The 20,600-nt window shown below is 33.5% G+C and overlaps 1 protein-coding gene across 1 annotated transcript in view; it reads right to left on the reverse strand.

Moving 5' to 3' along the window:
* Positions 1–2,792: 2,792 nt before the first annotated feature.
* Positions 2,793–20,600, reverse strand: part of RBM46 (RNA binding motif protein 46) — a 61,954-nt gene continuing 44,146 nt past the window's right edge. Inside the window, exon 5 of the mRNA XM_012448565.2 lies at positions 2,793–3,729. Within this exon, the coding sequence (XP_012303988.1) occupies positions 3,530–3,729 (200 nt within the window). The 3' untranslated portion in view covers positions 2,793–3,529. The remainder of the gene's footprint in view (positions 3,730–20,600) is intronic.

Below are 20,600 nucleotides of genomic sequence, written 5' to 3' on the forward strand. Positions count from 1 at the left end.
TAAGAACCTTGAAAAAAGGTTTGACGAAATGTTAACGAGAATGGACAATTTAGAGAAGAATATAAGTGAATTGATGGAGCTGAAAAACACAACACGAGAACTTCGCGAAGCATGCACAAGTTTAAACAGTCGAATTGATCAAGCAGAAGGAAAGATATCAGAAGTCGAGGACCAGCTCAGTGAAATGAAACGAGAAGACAAGAATGCAGAAAAAAGGATGAAAAGGAATGAGCAAAGTCTCCAGGAAATATGGGACTATGTGAAAAGACCTAATTTACGTTTGATAGGTGTACCTGAATGTGATGAAGAGAATGAATCCAAGTTGGAAAATACTCTTCAGGATATCATTCAGGAAAATTTTCCCAACCTGGCAAGGCGGGGTAATATTCAACTCCAGGTAATACAGAGAACACCACAAAGATATTCTTCAAGAAGACCAACCCCAAGGCACATAATCGCCAGATTTATTAGGGTTGAAATGAAGGAGAAAATACTAAGGGCAGCCAGAGAGAAAGGTCAGGTTACCCATAAAGGGAAACCTATCAGACTTACAGCAGATCTCTCAGCAGAAACCCTACAAGCCAGAAAAGAGTGGGGACCAATATTTAACATCCTTAAAGAAAAGAACTTTCAACCCAGAATTTCCTATCCAGCCAAACTAAGCTTTATGAGCGAAGGAAAAATTAAATCTTTTGCGAACAAACAAGTACTTAGAGAGTTCACCACCACCAGGCCTGCTTTACAAGAGCTTCTGAAAGAAGCACTATACATATAAAGGAACAACCAATATCAGCCTTTCCAAAAATATATCAAAAAGCAAAGAACTTTAACACAATAAAAAATTTACATCAACTAATGGGCAAAACAGCCAGCTAGCATCAAACGCCGGTATTAAACTTATATATATTTTAATTGGATAAAAAGCCAAAACCCATCGGTATGCTGCATCCGGGCCCATCTTACATGCAACAATACACAAAGACTCAGAGAGAAGGAGGAAGATTTACCAACCAAACAGAGAGTAAAAATAAACCAATAAACAAAAAGCAGGAGATGCAATTCTCGCCTCTGATAAAGTAGACTTTAAAGCAACAAAGATCAAAAGAGGCCAGGAATGACATTACATAATGGCAAAAGGATCAATGCAACAAGAAGAGCTAACGATTCTATAGATCAACGAGATAGAAAATTAACAAGGATATTCAGAACTTGAACTCAGACCCGGAACAAGTAAACTTAATAAACATTTATAGAACTCTCCACTTCAAATACACAAAACATACATTACCACCTCACACCTATTCCAAAGGTGACTATATAATTGGAAGTAAATCACTCCTCAGTAATCGCATAGCATTTCATAGGTTTAAATTAAATATTGGTTGGCTGTTTGTTTGTTATCTTCTTCCCTTATTCCTTCCTGACTACATCATTAAGTATAATTATCAGTATAAAAGAGGTTTTCAATACCCATTACTAAATTGCATTCTAGCCTGGGCAAGAAAGCAATATTCCCATTCTCTCTCCCTCTTTCTTTTCCTTCTCCCTCCTCCCCATTCTGTCTCTCTCTTTCTCTTCCTTTTTCCTCCTTCCTATTTTCCTCTCTTTCTCTTTAAAAAAAAAAATAAAAAAATAAATAAATAAAATAAACACTCATTGTATGCTTGCTGAGTGATATGCACCTGTCAGCCACATGTCTGGCAATTAAGAGCAAAATCTATGCAATTCAAACAGTTGAGTTAGGAGAAAAATATTTAAGCAGTGTCTATGCCCATTTAAATTAGAAAATCTAAGGCAGTAAACTGGAAGGTAAGTATTGCATGATTTATATGGAATATTAAAGACTGAAAAAACTGACATTAATTTCAGTGACTTCTGTTTGAAACTCAGGGTGATAAATATTTGCAACTATTTCAAATTTTGTTTACAAATCCTATGCCCCATACAGCTCCACAATTAGTTGATTAACAAAGGTTTGCTGAGTTGTCTCAGATATTTTAAAAATTATCATTAGAAATTATTACAAATGTATACTAAAATATTTGTCAAAATGACTTGAACTCATTAATTATTCATAAGTGAAAGGAGGAAACTTCAGTGGGTTTATTAGAGAAGTGTTTCTATTACTCCCTGAAAATAATTTGTTAGTTTTACAAAACAATCATTTCTTCCAAAAAAATAAAATGGGACACATTTGCAGAACGTGCAGGTTTGTTACATAGGTATACGTGCGCCATGGTGGTTTGCTGCACTTAAGACCTGTCCACTAAGTTCCCTCTCCTCACCCACCAACCCCCAAAAGGCCCTGATGTGTGTCTCCCTCTGTGTCCATGTGTTCTCAATGTTCAGCTCCCACTTATGAGCCAGAACATATGGTGGTTTCCTGTTCCTGTGTTAAGTTTGCTGAGGATGATGGCTTCCAGCTTCATCCATGTCCCTGCAAAGGACATGATCTCATTCGTTTTTATGGCTGCACAGTATTCCATAGTGTATATGTATCACATTTTTTTTATCCATTCTATCATTGATGGGCATTTGGGTTGGTTTCACGTATTTGCTATTGCAAATAGTGCTGCAATAAACATATGTGTGTATATGTCTTTAAAGCAGAATAATTTACATTCCTTTGGGTATATAAAAATTTTTTTTTCTTCATTATCCTTCACTTGAGTCTCAGGAAGGCACTGAGCCTATTACTGTATAACTAGTAAGTGAAATTGTTCTCAAGAAAAGCTCAAGTGATTGTGAAAGCTACAGTTTCTGTCATTCTAATAAAAAGAAAACACGATTATTAGAAGCATCATGTATTTAATGTCAAAAAAATTGAATTCAAGTACAAAAATGAACACATGATTTCAACATTAAAAACCCATAACACTTGTTGTTAAAACAATACAAAGAATACCAAAAACACAAATAAAGTAAACTATAAAATCCTTAAAAACATTAACAACAAAATTATAATTTGTGTCTAACAACGAAAATATCTACAGCTATTTTCAAGGACCACAATGGTAGACTGCTTTTTCTTTCATACTGCAAAAAATTTGTATCTTAATCTTTTTGTCTCATCATTTCTTTCTACATAATGGTTAGATGCTTCTGGTCATATAATTGTTCTAATCTCCAATACAGATAGTGATCCTTGGTAATCAAATCTACTATAACCATTGTCTTCAAGTGCTTTAATATTTGTGAAACACTATTTAGCAAAATTATGCAAAAAATTAACTTAAATGACTAGGTTCTATTGCTCACTTAGGAATTAGAAGAAAATCCCGAAAGTTTAAAAAGAATAGTAGTTTGCTGTATTTTTATCGAGAAACCATTAACTTTTTAAACTTTGCATTTTTATATATTCTACAACTCCATGTTATTCTGAATTATAGCTGTTTAGGTACTTTTGAATAAATATATTTTTAAAACCAAATGTGTAAACCCGATTCTAAAATGAAACAGTATTTTAATTTGCAAGTTTTCATACTACAAATTTACACAAATTTTCATACTAATGTTTACAATATTTTCTTCAGAAGAATGAGGCCTGATTGGAGATATATAGTCGTTGTCCAACATGGCTGCCATTAGCAAGTGATATTGTTGATGACAAGGAATAGCTTGGATAAGAATAAGGCCTTGAAGTATAAAGAGGCACGCTGGGAGTCCCAGAAGAGAGGGTAGCACTAACAGGGGAAAGACTATTTATTGAGCTGCGATGGAAATTGTAGTCTGTAAATAAATACATGAACAATTATGCTGCACATCTTTATGGACATAAATTTAATTCAAAGAGACAAAGCATTAAAACAATAATCACATTTTAACATAATGTTCTAACATTGGAAATCTTGATGATACTATATTGCTGGTTAAAGATTATTTCAGCATTCACTGCACTGCAAATCCTGATAGTTTTGTCAGTCAGCATTAACTTTCCTTTACTGACACAATATTTCAGAGATCTTACCAGAATAAATCATTGGATATCTACTGTTTCTTGGGGTTTTGATTATAAAAAAAGAGAAACTCTGATTTCTCTTGCTCTACAAAGAAGCTTCTTTTAAATTTGGTTGTAAGTGGTAGCCCATGAAGAAAAGAAAAAAAAAAAAAAACAGTGAATTCATATTTGCTTTTTTTTTTTTTTTTGAAGCTGTATTAAGCAACAAACCAGAAGAAACATGCACCCCTGGACTGCAAAAACATTTGGTATAAACTAGCTGGCCAATATTTCATTATTTAAATATTATTACAAACATTTATCTAACTCAACGTACTGATTTACATTAAAAGTCCTACCGGTATGATAAAACAGTAAAATGAATCATCCTTTATTAAATGAACTTCAAAAAACCATTATCAACTTATAGTACAGAAAAATATCCAAAATTAAACCAATTAAAAGATAATTATACTTGAAATACTGCTGTTCCACAATAAACATTCATCTTATGCACCAATAATATCCTGCCTCATTAACTGCAATATTTATATGTATGTATAGTACAGACCAAATTTTTAAATCCTGTACCTTACAAAAACTTAACTATGCTCTTTAGTGCAAAATAAGCCAAGGGTGTGACAATAAAATCATTATTCAGAAACATTATGGTGTTTCTAGGAATGGAAGAAAAGAAATTAGGTCATCTAATGTACAGGTAAGTTTTTTTTTTTCTATAATACTGTCCTGATACTATAAATGATGCCTATACCATAGGTGCATTAACTTAATGTTGTCATGGGACTTAATGTTTAGCCAACAGGAATGAGATCAACTGCAGGAGAGTAAGCTCAAGCAACATCAGAAAGGACCTAGTTCAGGGGGAAAAAAAAAAAAAGGAAAAATGAAAATCAGTTTAATATAGGTTGAATTTCCAAAATTATAAAACTTTAATTAGAATAATTTTATAACCTTCATATTTTTATGAATCATACCGTAAGATCAACAAAGCTATTTGTTCCAGGAAGACATCAATAGATTTAAAGTAACTAGTTCCCAATATTTTCAGTATTTTGAAAAAGAATGAGAAATTACTTTGATACCATTTACTTTTCTAATATCCAAGGTAGGATGACTCTACATACTACATAGTTTTTCTTTTTCTTTCTTTCTTTATTTATTTGGAGACAGTGTTTCACTCTTGTTGTCTAGGCTAGAGTGCAATGGTGCGGTCTCAGCTCACTGCAACCTCTGCTTCTTGGGTTCAAAAGATTCTCTTGTTTCAGAGCCTCCCAAGTAGCTGGGATTACAGGAACCCACCACCATACCTGTTTCATTTTTGTATTTTTAGTAGAGATGGGGTTTCACCATGTTGGCCAGGCAGGTCTCCAACTCCTGACCTCAGGTGAACCACCCACCTCGGCCTCCCAAAGTGCTGGGATTACAGGCGTAAGCCAAAGCCACCATGCCTGGTGCTTTTTTTTTTTTTTTTTAAAGAATCCACTTCACCTGAAGGGTTTGGTACTGAGTATAAACAGTAACATTAGTGGGTCTCATGTATTCCCAAATAACTGCTTTATAAAAAAGGCTGGATTATTTCCTTCTGAAAATTATTATGCAAATGCAGTCAATTCCTCATTAGTCATTTATTTATAATACATCTAGCTCGTCCAATTTTAACACTGTGGTAATCAACAATACAATTTAGAAGAGCAGGTTACTGCAAACAGGGAAATGTAGTTTTCAAAGAGAATCACTTTTGTTTTGAGTTTACATCCACTGAAGAGGTAATGCAGCCTATTCATGAAATGTTGATGCTGAAAGTATCTTCAGGTAATGCAGTCTATTCATGAAATATGGACACAGAAGGTATTTTCAGGGAAAGATTTCAGAAAGTGGCTAGCCAAGCACTTGGCTACTACCAAGTTGCTTAGCTTATCTGCATTCTTGATAGTGCCCACTGTAAACCTTGAACTTAAGCCCTTAAATATACACACTGATCAACTGAGTACTGCATATTTTTAAGGTGCTTAAATACAAAATTAAAAGTTGATTATGACTTTATTCATGTAGGATAAATCTAAAGGAAAAAAAATCCCTCACAAATAATACAAAGATTAGGAAACAAAAGGTTTCAGAAGTTTGTAAAATTTTACAAGCATTTCGAAAATAAATTTTATTACTAAAATCACTAAGACAGAGAGATCCAAGATGGCTGATCGCTAGCAGCTCAGGATTGTAGCTCCCAGCGAAAGTGCAGAGAATGAGAGGATGCCACACTTTCAGACGAATTTTTGTTGCTCACAGACCAGGAGATTCCCAGCGGAGGAGCCCCACGGGTCACCAATGTGACTCTTGTGGCCGGCGCAGCAGTTTTGCCGGCGCCTTGGCGCGGCGGTTCTTGGTGCAGAGTAAGCAGGACGGGGTCTCCTTTTGGCCGACATTTGGAGCTCCGGGAAGGCAAGAGTCGCCTATTCAGCTGATTGAAGGACGGACTCAAGAAGGAAGCCAGACCAGAGATTCCCGGGCAGAAAAGCACCATCAATCTTAACACTGCTGTTTAGGCCAGCGCAGTGGATTACTCAGATTTCAGTGCTGGGAATCAACAAGTGGACGTCCACTCAGAGACCTAATTAGAAAGTCGGTAATTACAAAGATGACAGAGGTATAAATTTATAATGAAGGGAAGAAACCAGCCTAAAAAGGCAGAGAATACCCAAAATCAGAATGCCTCTCCCTCTACAGGGGATCACAGTTCCTCATTAGCAATGGAACAAGGCCTGATGGAGAACGAGAGCATTCCATCAGCAAAAGTAGGCTTCAGAAGGTGGATGATAAGAAACTTCTGTGAATTAAAAGAACTTGTTCTAACCCAATGCAAAGAAACTAAGAACTTTGAAAAAAGGTTTGACAAAATGCTAATGAGAATAGACAATTTAGAGAGGAATATAAGTGAATTAATGGAGCTGAAAAACACAACATGAGAACTTCGCTAAGTATGCACAAGTTTTAACAGTTGAATTGATCAAGCAGAAGAAAGGATATCAGAGGTCGAAGACCAACTTAATGAAATAAAATGAAAAGACAAGATTAGAGAAAAAAGGGATAAAAAGGAATGAGCAAAGTCTCCAAGAAATATGGGACTATGTGAAAAGACCTAATTTACGTTTGACAGGTATACCTGAATGTGACAAAGAGAATGAATCCAAGTTGGAAAATACTCTTCAGGATATCATTCAGGAAAACTTTCCCAACCTAGTAAGGCAGGATAATATTCAACTCCAGGTAACACAGAGAACACCACAAAGATATTCCTCAAGAAGACCAACCCCAAGGCACATAATCGCCAGATTTATTAGGGTTGAAATGAAGGAGAAAATACTAAGAGCAGCCAGAGAGAAAGGTCAGGTTACCCACAAAGGGAAGCCTATCAGACTTACAGCAGATCTCTCAGCAGAAACCCTACAAGCCAGAAAAGAGTGGGGGCCAATATTCAACATCCTTAAAGAAAAGAACTTTCAACTCAGAATTTCATATCCAGCCAAACTAAGCTTCACAAGCGAAGGAAAAATAAAATCTTTTGCGAACAAGCAAGTACTTAGAGATTTCACCACCACCAGGCCTGCTTTACAAGAGCTTCTGAAAGAAGCACTACACATATAAAGGAACAACCAGTATCCGCCTTTCCAAAAATATACCAAAAACTAAAGAGCATCAACATAATGAAGAATTTACATCAACTAATGGGCAAAACAGCCAGCTAGCATCAAATGGCAGTATTAAACTCACATGTATTATTATTAATCCTAAATTTAAATCGACTACATCCCCCAATCAAAAGATACAGACAGGCAATTGGATAAAAAGTCAAAACCCATTGCTATGCTGCATCCAGACCCATCTCACACACAACGATATATAAAGACTCAAAACAAAGGGATGGAGGAAGATTTACCAACCAAATGGAGAGCAAAAATAAATAAATAAATAAAAAGCAGGAGTTGCAATTCTTACCTCTGATAAAATGACTTTAAAGCAACAAAGATCAAAAGAGGCAAAGAAGGATATTACATAATGGTAAAAGGACCAATGCAACAAGAAAAGCTAATGATCCTATATATACATGCACCCAATACAGGAGCACCCAGATACGTAAGACAAGTTCTTAATGACTTATAAAGAGACTTAGACTCCCACACAATAATAGTGGGAGACTGTAACATCACATTGTCAATATTAGATCAACGAGACAGAAAATTAACAAGGATATGCAGGACTTGAACTCAGACATGGAACAAGTAAACTTAATAAACATTTATAGAACTCGCCACTTCAAATACACAAAACATACATTCTAATCAGTACCACATCATACCTATTCCAAAAGTGACTACATAATTGGAAGTAAATCACTCCTCAGTAATTGCGTAGCATTTCATAGGTTTAAATGAAATATTGGTTTGCCGCTTGTTTGTTATTTTCTTCCCTTATTCCTTCCTGTCTCCATTGTTAAGCACAATTACTGGCATAAAAGAGGTTTTCAATACCCATTTTTAGACTGCATTCTAGCCTGAGAAGTAAAGCAATACTCCCGTTCTCTCTCCCTCTTTCTCTTCCTTTTTCTTCCTCTCCTTCATTCTTTTTTTTTCTTTGTTTAAAAAAAAAAAAGAAAAAGAGAAAGAAAAAAAAATTTGAATTCATACATCCATTGACAGTAGGATAACCTCCAAATGAATCAGAGATTTCAATGTAAAAAATAAAAAATAAAAATAAAAAAAATAAAATCAGTAAGAATCTAAATATATTCAGGAAGACATCTAGTTGGTTAGAAAATACAATACAAACCAAACTTCAATGAATGAAATGTAAGCTGAAAATGCTTAATCAGTGGGATGAACCTAAAAGTACAATGTTTTCCTCAGATTTATTATAACATATAATTTTCATATCATAGGAAATAAAAAGCAGAAATCTGCACTAATTTTTAGAAAATAATTAATAAATGAGTTAAAATTCCTAGCATATACTAACTTGCCCACCCCTGATTTTTCTTCCCAATGAACATCCTTATCTCTTCAATCCCACTGTTTCTGCCTCAGACTGGGATCTGTACTTCAGATCCCTTCTTAAGGAATGATACAGAGCCGATTTCAGAATGTTATGTTTTACACTAAGTGTTACTCAACTGCCTTAACACTCTGAATACTGACATACAATTTACACAAAATAAAATGCATATATCCTATGTTAATTTCAATGAGTTTTGATAATTGTATAAATCTACGTAACTGACACCCCAAACAAGATATAAAACATATCACCCAATCCAGAAGTTTCTTGTGCCCTTTTCCAAACAACGGATCTTTACTTGGACGCAACCACCTTCTGATTTCTATTCCAATAGATTAGTTTTGCCTGTTCTTAGATTTTATGTAATATGTATCAAGTATTTTTATATCTACAATCTTTCTCTCAACATAATTTTAAGTACATTTGAATTTTTAATTTTTAACCAATAAAAAATTAATTACAAAAAGAGGAGGCTTCTCAAAATAATAAAAGCTATTTACGACAAACCAACAGCCAATATCATACTGAATGGGCAAAAACTGGAAGCATTCCCTTTGAAATTTGGCACCAAACGAGGATGTCCTCTCTCTCCACTCCTATTCAATATAGTATTGGAAGTTCTAGCCAGAGCAATCAGGCAAGAAAAAGAAATAAAAGGTATTCAATTAGGAAAGGAAGAAGTCAAATTGTTTCTATTTGCAGATGACATGATTGTATATTTAGAAGACCCCATTGTCTCAGCCCAAAATCTCCTGAAACTGATAAGCAACTTCAGCAAAGTCTCAGGATACAAAATCAATGTGCAAAAATCACAAGCATTCCTATACACCAATAACAGACTTAAAGAGAGCCAAATCAAGAATGAACTGCCATTCACAATTGCTACAAAGAGAATAAAATACCTTGGCATACAACTAAAAAAGAATGTAAAGGACTTCTTCAAGGAGAACTACAAACCACTGCTCCACAAAATAAGAGAGGACACAAACAGATGGAGAAACATTCCATGTTCATGGTTAGGAAGAATCAGTATCGTGAAAATGACCATATTGCCCAAAGTAATTTACAGATTCAACGCTATCCCCATCAAGTTACCAATGACCTTCTTCACAGAACTGGACAAAACCACCTTAAACTTCATATGGAACCAAAAGAGAGCCCGCACAGCCAAGTCAATTCTAAGCAAAAACAACAAAGCCAGAGGCATCACACTACCAGACTTCAAATTATACTACAAGGCTACAGTAATCAAAACAGCATGGTACTGGTACCAAAACAGAGATATAGACCAATGAAACAGAACAGAGGCCTTGGAGGCAACACAACATATCTACAGCCATCTGATCTTTGACAAACCTGACAAAAACAAGCAATGGGGAAAAGATTCCCTCCCTGTTTAATAAATGGTGTTGGGAAAACTGGCTAGCCATGTGCAGAAAGCAGAAACTGGACCCCTTCCTGACACTTTACACTAAAATTAACTCCAGATGGATTAAAGACTTAAGACCTAACACCATAAAAACTCTAGAAGAAAATCTAGGCAAAACCATTCAGGACATAGGTATAGGCAAAGACTTCATGACCAAAACACCAAAAGCATTGGCAACAAAAGCCAAAATAGACAAATGGGACCTAATCAAACTCCACAATTTCTGCACAGCAAAAGAAACAATCATTAGAGTGAATGGGCAACCTAAAGAATGGGAAAAAATTTTTGCAATCTACCCATCTGACAAAGGGCTAATATCCAGAATCTATAAAGAACTAAAACAGATTTACAAGAAAAAAAAAAAAAACCCATTCAAAACAGAGTGAAGGATATGAACAGACACTTTACAAAAGAAGACATACATGAAGCCAACAAACATGAAAAAATGCTCATCATCACTGGTCATTAGAGAAATGCAAATCAAAACTACATTGAGATACCATCTCACGCCAGTTAGAATGGCAATCATTAAAAAATCTAGAGACAACAGATGCTGGAGAGGATGTGGAGAAATAGGAACACTTTTACACTGTTGATGGGAGTGTAAATTAGTTCAACCATTGTGGAAGACAGTGTGGCGATTCCTCAAGGACCTAGAAATAGAAATTCTATTTGACCCAGCAATCCCATTACTAGGTATATATCCAAAGGATTATAAATCATTCTACTATAAGGACACATGCACACCAATGTTCACTGCAGTACTGCTTACAATAGCAAAGACCTGGAACCAACCCAAATGCCCATCGATGATAGACTGGACAGGGAAAACATGGCACATATACACCATAGAATACTATCCAGCCATCAAAAACAATGAGTTCGTGTCCTTTGTAGGGACACAGATGAACCTGGAAACCATCATTCTCAGCAAACTGACACATGAACCTGGAAACCATCATTCTCAGCAAACTGACACAAGAACAGAAAATCAAACACTGCATGTTCTCACTCACAAGTGGGTGTTGAACAATGAGAACACATGGACACAGGGAGGGGAGCATCACACACTGGGGTCTGTCGGGGGGAAATAGGGGAGGGACAGCGGGGGGTGCGGAGTTGGGGAGAGATAGCATGGGGAGAAATACCAGATATAGGTGATGGAGAGGAAAGCAGCAAATCACATTGCCATGTGTGTACCTATGCAACAATCTTGCATGTTCGTCTCATGTACCCCAAAACCTAAAATGCAATAAAAAAAAAAGAGGAGGCTTCTATACAAAATAAAAATGCTTTCTTTCCATTCACAAAGAGAATCCACTGACACCTTGCCTTGTGAACTTGAAACTCAAATAGATTGTTTTGGTAAAGTTATTCCAGAAAGGTAATCCAGATAATATCTCTATATAAATTCTAAGATTCATTCATGTTGTGTATTTCAGTAGTTTATTCCATTTTATGGTTGAGCATTATTTGATTGTATGAATATAATTCAATCTCATTATCTATTCACTCACTAATGAATATCTGGGTTGGTGTTATTATTAATAAAGCTGCTATGAACAGTTTTATAGGAACCTTTTGGTGGATATATGTTTTCATTTCTTTTGGGTCAATATCTGGGAATGCCATTGCTAGGTCCTAGGATAGACGACCCATACTGCTTAAGAGTTCTCCAGTACGTCCACTTTATATTCATACCAATAAAATATGAGCCCTCCAGTTGCTCCACATCCTAACATTTGTTATTTCCAGCAATTTTAATCATACCTATTGTGGTGAATGTAAAATTGTATCTCACAGTGGTTTTAATTCTGATTTCTCTTATGACTAATAACATGTTTATTGCCCATTTAAGTATCTTTGGTAAAGTATCTGTTTAAGCCTCTTGCTTATTTTTATTGGCTTTGTCTTTTTCTTGTTGATACTGATAGTTTTTGACTAGTCAAATTCTCTCATTCCAAATCACAAACCAGGAGTAGGTTGAGACCTTATTAAACTCTAAATAAAATGACTTATTTCACTGATGAATGACAGAGACAAAAGCTAAAGAGACAAAGAAAAATTAAATTCAGGCCTCCCGATTCCTAGGAAAGTATTATTTCCACTTGCTTAAGCTTTCTTGCTCTGGCAATCTTCTCAAGCATGGTTGAGAGAAACTATCTGAAGAGGTTATTATGGGGAGGGGAGGCAGAACTAAAGCAGACAGTGCTGTTCTCTAAGCTACCTGTTTTTCACTTGCACTGCCCATTCCCATACCTCCCATTTCAACTCATGCAGCTCTGCATTCCTTGTTTTATACGCTAAGCTTTCACTTGAAAAAAAGGTTGTTTTGTGGAAAAAAAGAGAGAGAACTGCTCTGATATAATGATTATAGAAAATCTGATCAAATGTTATCCTAATTTCATATTTACATAATATAAATATTTTCATAGAACAAATTTGATTTATACAAAGAGTAGCACATAAGCTTAACCTTACGTGGCAATTGTAATCAAGCAGTAATGGCTAATAGGAATTCTAGATTTAGAAAGATTCTGGTGGTGTGTCTGGAATAAACAGGAAAGTGAGTGATGACTTACGCCACATCTGACACAGGAGCAAGAGTAGAGACTGGCAGTACATAAACCACATACTTGTCTGGCCTGTTTATGTAGCTACTATAATTTGGTCTACCACCTTTCTGTGTTCAGCACAAAGATAGTCTGGTAGTGAATAATACCAGTGTGTTTCTCAGTGAAAATGTAAACAGTGGATAGATATATTGCTTCACTCAATATATTTCTTGTTTTGTCTCTAATTCATCTTACACATCTTGACCAAACATCACTAATTCTTAGCTGCTTTTCTGTCTTAAAGATGAAGAAAACATTTGAGACTTTAAAGTGAGATAAAATTTTGACTCATTAATTTTGACTCCCTTTTTGTTTGTGATTATATTCTTTAAACTAATTTTTAATTTAAAAAATGTATTCCTCATAATTGGTTTCTTCTTCTCTGTTAGCTACATAAGTTCTACCACCACTTCCATCAACTTTTTAATATACATATTTTTAAGTGTACAACTTTAATCACATGTACACCACCACTATAAAACTCCCAAAATATTTTCATCACTCTAAAAAGAAACTCTGTATCTATTAGCAGTCACTCCTATTCTCTCTTCTTCCAGCCCCAGCAACTACTAGCCTTTCTATTTCTATAGACTTGTCTTTTCTAGACTTTATGTATAAATTTACGTGGCCTTTTAGAACTGACTTCATAACATAACGCTTTCAGGGCTCAAACATGTTGTAGCATGTATCAGAACTTCATCCCTTTTAACGGCTGAATAATATATCATCATAGGTAGATTACATATTATTTATCCATTCATCAGTTGATAGGTATTTGGGTTGTTTCAATCTTTTGGCTATTATGAATAATGCTGCTAAGGAATAACATGTACAAGTGTTTGTGTGAATATATGTTTTCAAGTCTCTTTAGTAAGTATCTAGAAATGAAACTGCTGAGTCATACAGTAGTTCCCAGGTTAACTTTTTGAGAAATTGCTCAACTGTTTTCCAAGGTAGCTAAGACTGTAACATTTTACATTCCCACTACTGTTAAAAATGAAACACCTGATCTTTTCATCTATGAAATACGTTTATTAGACCTTTAACACATATTTTAAGCATTTCTATAGACTCCTATGGGATCTGTATTGAAATTTCAAAAAATCTTTATTGTGCCATTTTATTAATATTTCAATTTATAACATTCAATAACCATAACTGAAAGAACTATCTCAATAACTTAGTTTCACTAAAACACTAAATTTTATCTGCAAAAAAATCCTTTTTTTCTTTTAGCTGTACTACTAAACATTCCCAGAACATAAAATATGGCTGGGTTCAGAGATTAAAATGTCATATAAGTATAAATAACATTTATCATTTAGTTTGTACTTTCTATCCTAGTACAGAAAATCAAGAGCTAACTAAGCAGAGGAAATATTTACAGAAATAAAATTTCTTTAAAATGAAATTCTAAATTATCTAAAGATTACAATTTAAACCTTCAGAAGCAAGGGTTTAAAATTCTAGAAATTGCAAACTAATCTAGAGTGGCTGCCTGAGAAAGAGAATGAAAGGAAGAATGGATTACAGTGGGGAATGGGGCAACTTTTTGGGGTGATGGAAATGTTTGTTTTCTTAATTGTGGTGTCATTTCACAGAAGTATACATAAATCAAAATGAATCAAATCGCACACTTTAAATATGAGCATTTTGTTGCATTTTATTTATATCTCAATAAAGTCAAAAACATAATAAAAAGAAATAAAAAATCTGTGTGTCTTTGGGTTAGCTTCAGTGTTTCTGAAACTACATCCCATACAATTAAAGTGCAAGAATTCCTCAAAACAAGCATCCTATGGCCAAATAATTTCAAGAAAAATTTAGAACGGATAGGCTTACAAGTTAAACAGATTGCTACCTCAATTACCTAGGATGCTAGTATGCACTATGATTTTCCAAAGGGAGTATTTAGTATACAGATTTTCCCAAACCTGTTTGACCTTAGAAGCAGTTATTTCACTAAATTTTGAAAATCAGGGAAGAAATCTTAATGGAGCTAACACATAATGGAAAAACATTAAAAACAAAACAGAATAAAATCTTCAAATATTTAAACACAGCAATTACAAGCTCAAGTGCCTTCAGAGTCAAGGTAACACACTAACAAAAAGAACACGGAGGGTCCAGAATAAAATATATTTATTTGTACTGAAATTAAGCCTAGTTGCTTTCCTTTAAAAGACAAAAAAAAAAAAAAAAAAAAAAAAAATATCTAGAGCTTCTAGTTTGCTACCTTTGTATTAAAAGATAGTTATGTCAAACTCCTTTTAATGCTCCTTTCTAGGCCATTTGGAACAGCAGCCTTTGAGAGAAAAAATTACGATCAGAGCTGCAGCAATCTAGGTAGGCTTCAGTATAGGTTAAAAAAAAAGTTGTAGTTTACTAGATAAACCATGTGGGCAAAAGAAAAAGCCTTAGAAAATCCAGCAATTCTTTTTAAGTTTTATTTCTATAAGTAAAATCAGTCCTTGTAATTCAAATTTTGAATTATAAAAAGCTATAAGGAGTTCTAAGACTAACATCACTTATTTGAGTTTTTATGCTAAGATTAAGATCTGTAAAAATAAAATTTTAGGTCTCAAGTATAAAAGCATTTCTCTTTGAATCTGAGGAACAGAATATATTAATTGTAATGGCCAATATTTATCACTTATTAAATGATAAAAATAACCATACAAGATTAGTACAACTGAATCCATATAACAGATTTATAAGTATTATTATTATCCCCTTTGTCAATGAGGAATTGAGGCACAAAACAGTCAAGTAACTTCCTCAAAGACACAGATATATTACATGAATTGTACCCTAGAAAGCATAACATTCTTTTGCCTCTACATGTAAAAAAGACTCTGGAAAGTAATAATCTTGACTCAAATAACAAGCTATCTTTTAACTTCCTACTAAAACTTATCTTTCTCAAGAAGTACTTTGTTGAATGAACTAAACACTAAGTCATAGTAAATATAACTTTTATTCCAAATTGTTTCAATAAGATTTTGGTTTAAGGTTGAAAAACAAGAGAGTTCTATTTTCAGATACTTTTGAGAAATACTTGAATAATCTATAAATAACACACTAACTCCAAATATATCTAATTTATAATACTGTTAACTATCTTGGTGGTTCAAGGTATACTAGCATGTTAAATATTTTGAGAAGACCTGAAATACAGAAACCAGTTTAACTTTTTAAAACATTTGCTTAATGAGTCTATAATTAACAAGGCTATTATAAACAAAATACTTCACAAAGTTTCATTAGTTTCATTATAAAGAACAATTTATAACTGATTTTCTGAAAATTAAATATATTACTTAATATTCCTAAGAGACTTTTACCAAATAAACTCTTACCTGTTTATTTTCTCCAAATTCTTCTACACAGATCCAGGCTGAAGAGACTGTGGTCCCTGTCTGTAAGCAGTGAAGACAGAAAATAATTGAGTCTTTAGATTGATGTTATCCCTATCTTGGAAGTGCATGGAATCCTTGATAATTTTAGTTAAAAACCTTTTGATCAGTAAATAAAAAAACAAATTTAGAGAAAAAGAGGTGAGTAGCAAATAGTTATTTCTGGAATTCCACAAAGATGAACAAAGAGAAGAGAATTTTGATATTTGAATGAAAATTATGAGTAATATATCATCAGAAAAAAATTTTACCTTTTTAAACAAATTATTATTTATCTTTCTAAATATCACGACCCTGCTAAGATAAAGAAAAGACTTTAAAAAGTAAATGAGATCACCAAATTTCTGTTAAGCAGAAAGCCAAAGAATCTAAGCAAATTTGGGAAACAGAAATGCTGTATAAGGTATAGTTATTTTACATATGAAACACCATTTCCTTGCTGTGTTAAAAAAAAAATAGACGGCCAAAATAATACTAAATTTAAATCTTTCTTCCTCACAGCTAAATTTTATCTACTTGAAATCTGATTTAGTCATATACAGTACAATTGTGAGCATCCATCTGTTTTAGTGGTTATCTCTTCATATGCCTTAAACCTTTCTGTTATGAATGTCCAGTCAAATCTATGCAAATAAATCGTGTATAAAAGTATAAGCAATGAAAAATTTCTGATAATCTATAGAAAACTAGATTTTAAAATAACCATCTAAAGATTGTAATTCAGTATAAAGATAGTCACAATATCTTCTGCTTACATGATGAACTAGGTGACATTAATAAACCTTCTTGGTGAGCACTAGAAAATGTAAGAAATTATTAATAACAAAAACGTTTGTTGGAAATCACTGAGAACAACCAAGACAGTGACAAATTATGGGGCTGTGATCTCAGACAAGAAGAAAACCAAAAGTATGTGTACCTCTTTGGGAGGTGCATTTCTCCTGGAAGGGTTGGCCTATTCCCAAAAGGTCCCTCTCAGGATGTAAGGGAAGGTGCCCAGAGACCAATTCTGATGCTAGGAGGACTAAAACTACAACTAGGGAGCTACTAACAAGGCATGACTGGAACTAAGTAAAAATGAACCACAAACAGACAAACTTTAACAGAGACTAAATTTAACTTTGAATCTTCTCAATTCCTGCCTACATTAAAGCAATCTGGGATTGTCAGTCCTTTGGCCACCTTTCTGAAGCCCAAATAAATCTTCTATGAATAAATACAACATCATGCTAGCCTTCAAACTGTCTCTACAATTTTTCATACAGAATATCTGGTATTGAGTAAAAAATAAGCAGTCATACAAGGAGGTAAATCAGTATCACCTAAAACCAACAGAAACAGCAGACAACAGTAATAGATTTACAGGGTATTTAGATAATTAAATTTCAGAACTTAGTATTGAAATAACAATGCCTAATACACTCAAGAAAATAAAAGACTAAAATTTTTGGAAGAAAACAGAAATCATAAAAGAGACTAAAATGAAATTCTAAAACTGAGAAACAAATCTAAATGAATGGTTCTTATGATAAAACCTTTTAAATTTTTTACAGATGAAAAAATTCACAAACCAAAAGACAGGTAAGAAAATATACAGGCTGAACATACAAAAGGATGAACAACACAGAAGAAATATAATAAATATACAGGTCACAGTAAAAAGGTTTAACATATGTGTAGCTGGCTACCATAAAGAAAGAAGAGAGAAAATGAACAAAGCAATATTTGAAAACACAGTAACTTAGAACTTCCTAATACAAATGAAAAACATTAATCTAGACTTCAGAAGTGGTAAAAGTACCAAGCACGATGAAAACTAAGAAGACTACACAAAAGTCAGGTTCGTAATAGTAAAACTTCTGAAAATCACAGATAAAAAATGTATACTAACACTAGCTGAGTACAGGGAATGATGATGTGAGACAAGTTGATCAACAACATATTTGCCGAGAGAAACAATAGAAGCTAAAGGACAATGGAATCATAACAGCAAAGGGCTGAAGTAAAATAACTGCTGGTCTAGCAAAAATACCCTTTCAAATGGCAGGTAAACTAAAAATACATTCAGATAAACAAAAATTGAGATAATCTGTCAAGAGCATATCCACACAAAAGAAAATATGAATGAATATTCTTTAGGTAGAATAAACAATTCCAGTGGAAGCTTAGAGATGGAAGAAATAGAGGGCAAAGGAAATGATAAATGTATAAATCAATATCAATGTATATTAAGTCTAAAAACAATTATAACTAGGTATTTTTATTATATTAGGTATTGTAGGGTTTTAAATATATAAGGTTTAAAATATATATAAGTACCAATGACACTACATAAATTGTAAAAGAAATCAAAGTGTACTAAGTTCCCTGCATTGTCTAGGATGTGATAAAATAATATTAGACTTCAGTAGGTTAGGAATGCATAATGGCATCTATAGAGTAATGACTAAGAGACTGAAGACTGTATAACTAATACAGCTGAAGAAAATAAATTCAAAATAAACACTCTATGTAAAAAAAGAAATGAGAAAAGTGATATAGAACAAGTAGAGAAAATAGAATGCAAATGGCAAGATGAGAGACTTAATCCCAAGCATATTGGTGAGGACATTAAATGTATATTTAGAAATTAATACTGAAGTTTCAAGAAGAAATCAAAACATAAAACAAAATATTTTTAAACAAATAAAAATAAATCATATCAAAAAGACTCAGTGGCTCACACCTGTAATCCCAGCACTTTGGGAGGCCAAGGTGAGTGTATCACTTGAGGTCAGGAGTTCAATATCAGCCTGGCCAACATGATGAAACCCTGTCTCTACTAAAAATACAAAAATTAGCCAAGTGTGGTGGTATGCATCTGTAATCCCAGACACTAGAGAGGGCGAGACAGAATTGCTTTAACCCAGAAGGCAGAGAGGTTGCAGTGAGCCGAGATTATGCCACTGCACTCCAGTCTGGCTGACAGAGTGAGACTCTATCTCAAAAAATAAAATAAAATAAAAATAAAACAAAATGTATGGGATGCAGCTCTAACCATACTTAGGAGAGATATTTGTAGCCTTAAAGGGGCTAAGAACTCTAAACTAAGATGGCCTCTTAAATAATATTCCACATATTCAAAAAGATAAAACATCAATCTTATATAAATTCTTCCACAGAACAGTGAAATTGAAAACATTTCCCAACTATTTTTATGAGAAAAAGTATGGGCCAATCTCACTAATGAACACAAATGTAAAAATCCTAAAAAAATACCAATATATTTTACCAATATATAAAAAGTATAATGTACCATGACCAAATAGTTTACTTTGAAAATGATTGATGTAACATTCAAATATCTCAATAAATGCAACTTGTTGCATTAAAAGAATAAAAGACAAAAATGATGTAATTACCTAATTAGATTTAAAAAAGTTTTTGACAAAATTCATTTCCCATTCATGACAAAAACTCTTACAAAGCAGGAATAAAAGAATACCTTAAGTGATAAAGGGATTCTGTTATAAAAGCTACAACACACATCATATCTTAATGGAGAAATATTGAAAGTTTATAAGGATGGTTTCTATCATCATTCGTATTCAATGCTGAAAAGGCAGTTCTAGCCCGTGCGGTAAGGCAAGAGAAAAAAGAAACGTATAAAGGATGAAAAGGAAGAAAAAGATCTTTACATTCAGCTGATAAAAGTCTATGCAGAAAAATTACTGTAGAGTCAAACTATCTGATACCAATCAGTAGTTTCATCCAATACATTAAGAAATAAATTGTTTTCACGTAAAGCAGGAACAATCAGAAACCAAAATTAAGTTATGTTTTATGACATTATGGAAAACAAACACTAGATATATACCTGAAGAAAGACATAAATTACTGAATGAGTACATTTTTTAAAAGCCTAGGTAAATGGAAAGATGTATCATGTTCATGGTTTAGAAGACCCAATACTATAAAAATGTTATTAGTTCCCAAATTGATCTATAGATTCAATTCAATTCTAATCAAAATCTCGTTAGGATTCTGGTTTGAGGTATAAAGTTACAAGCGGATTCTAAAATTCATATGGAAATTCAAGGGCTGAGAAAAGTCAAGATAACTGTAAAGAAGAAAAAATAAGTGAGAAAATATTC

This window comes from Aotus nancymaae, unplaced genomic scaffold (genome assembly GCF_030222135.1).
Source record: "Aotus nancymaae isolate 86718 unplaced genomic scaffold, 86718_ANA_hifiasm-v0.15.2.pri h1tg000033l, whole genome shotgun sequence".
NCBI classification, from domain to species: Eukaryota; Metazoa; Chordata; class Mammalia; order Primates; family Aotidae; genus Aotus; species Aotus nancymaae.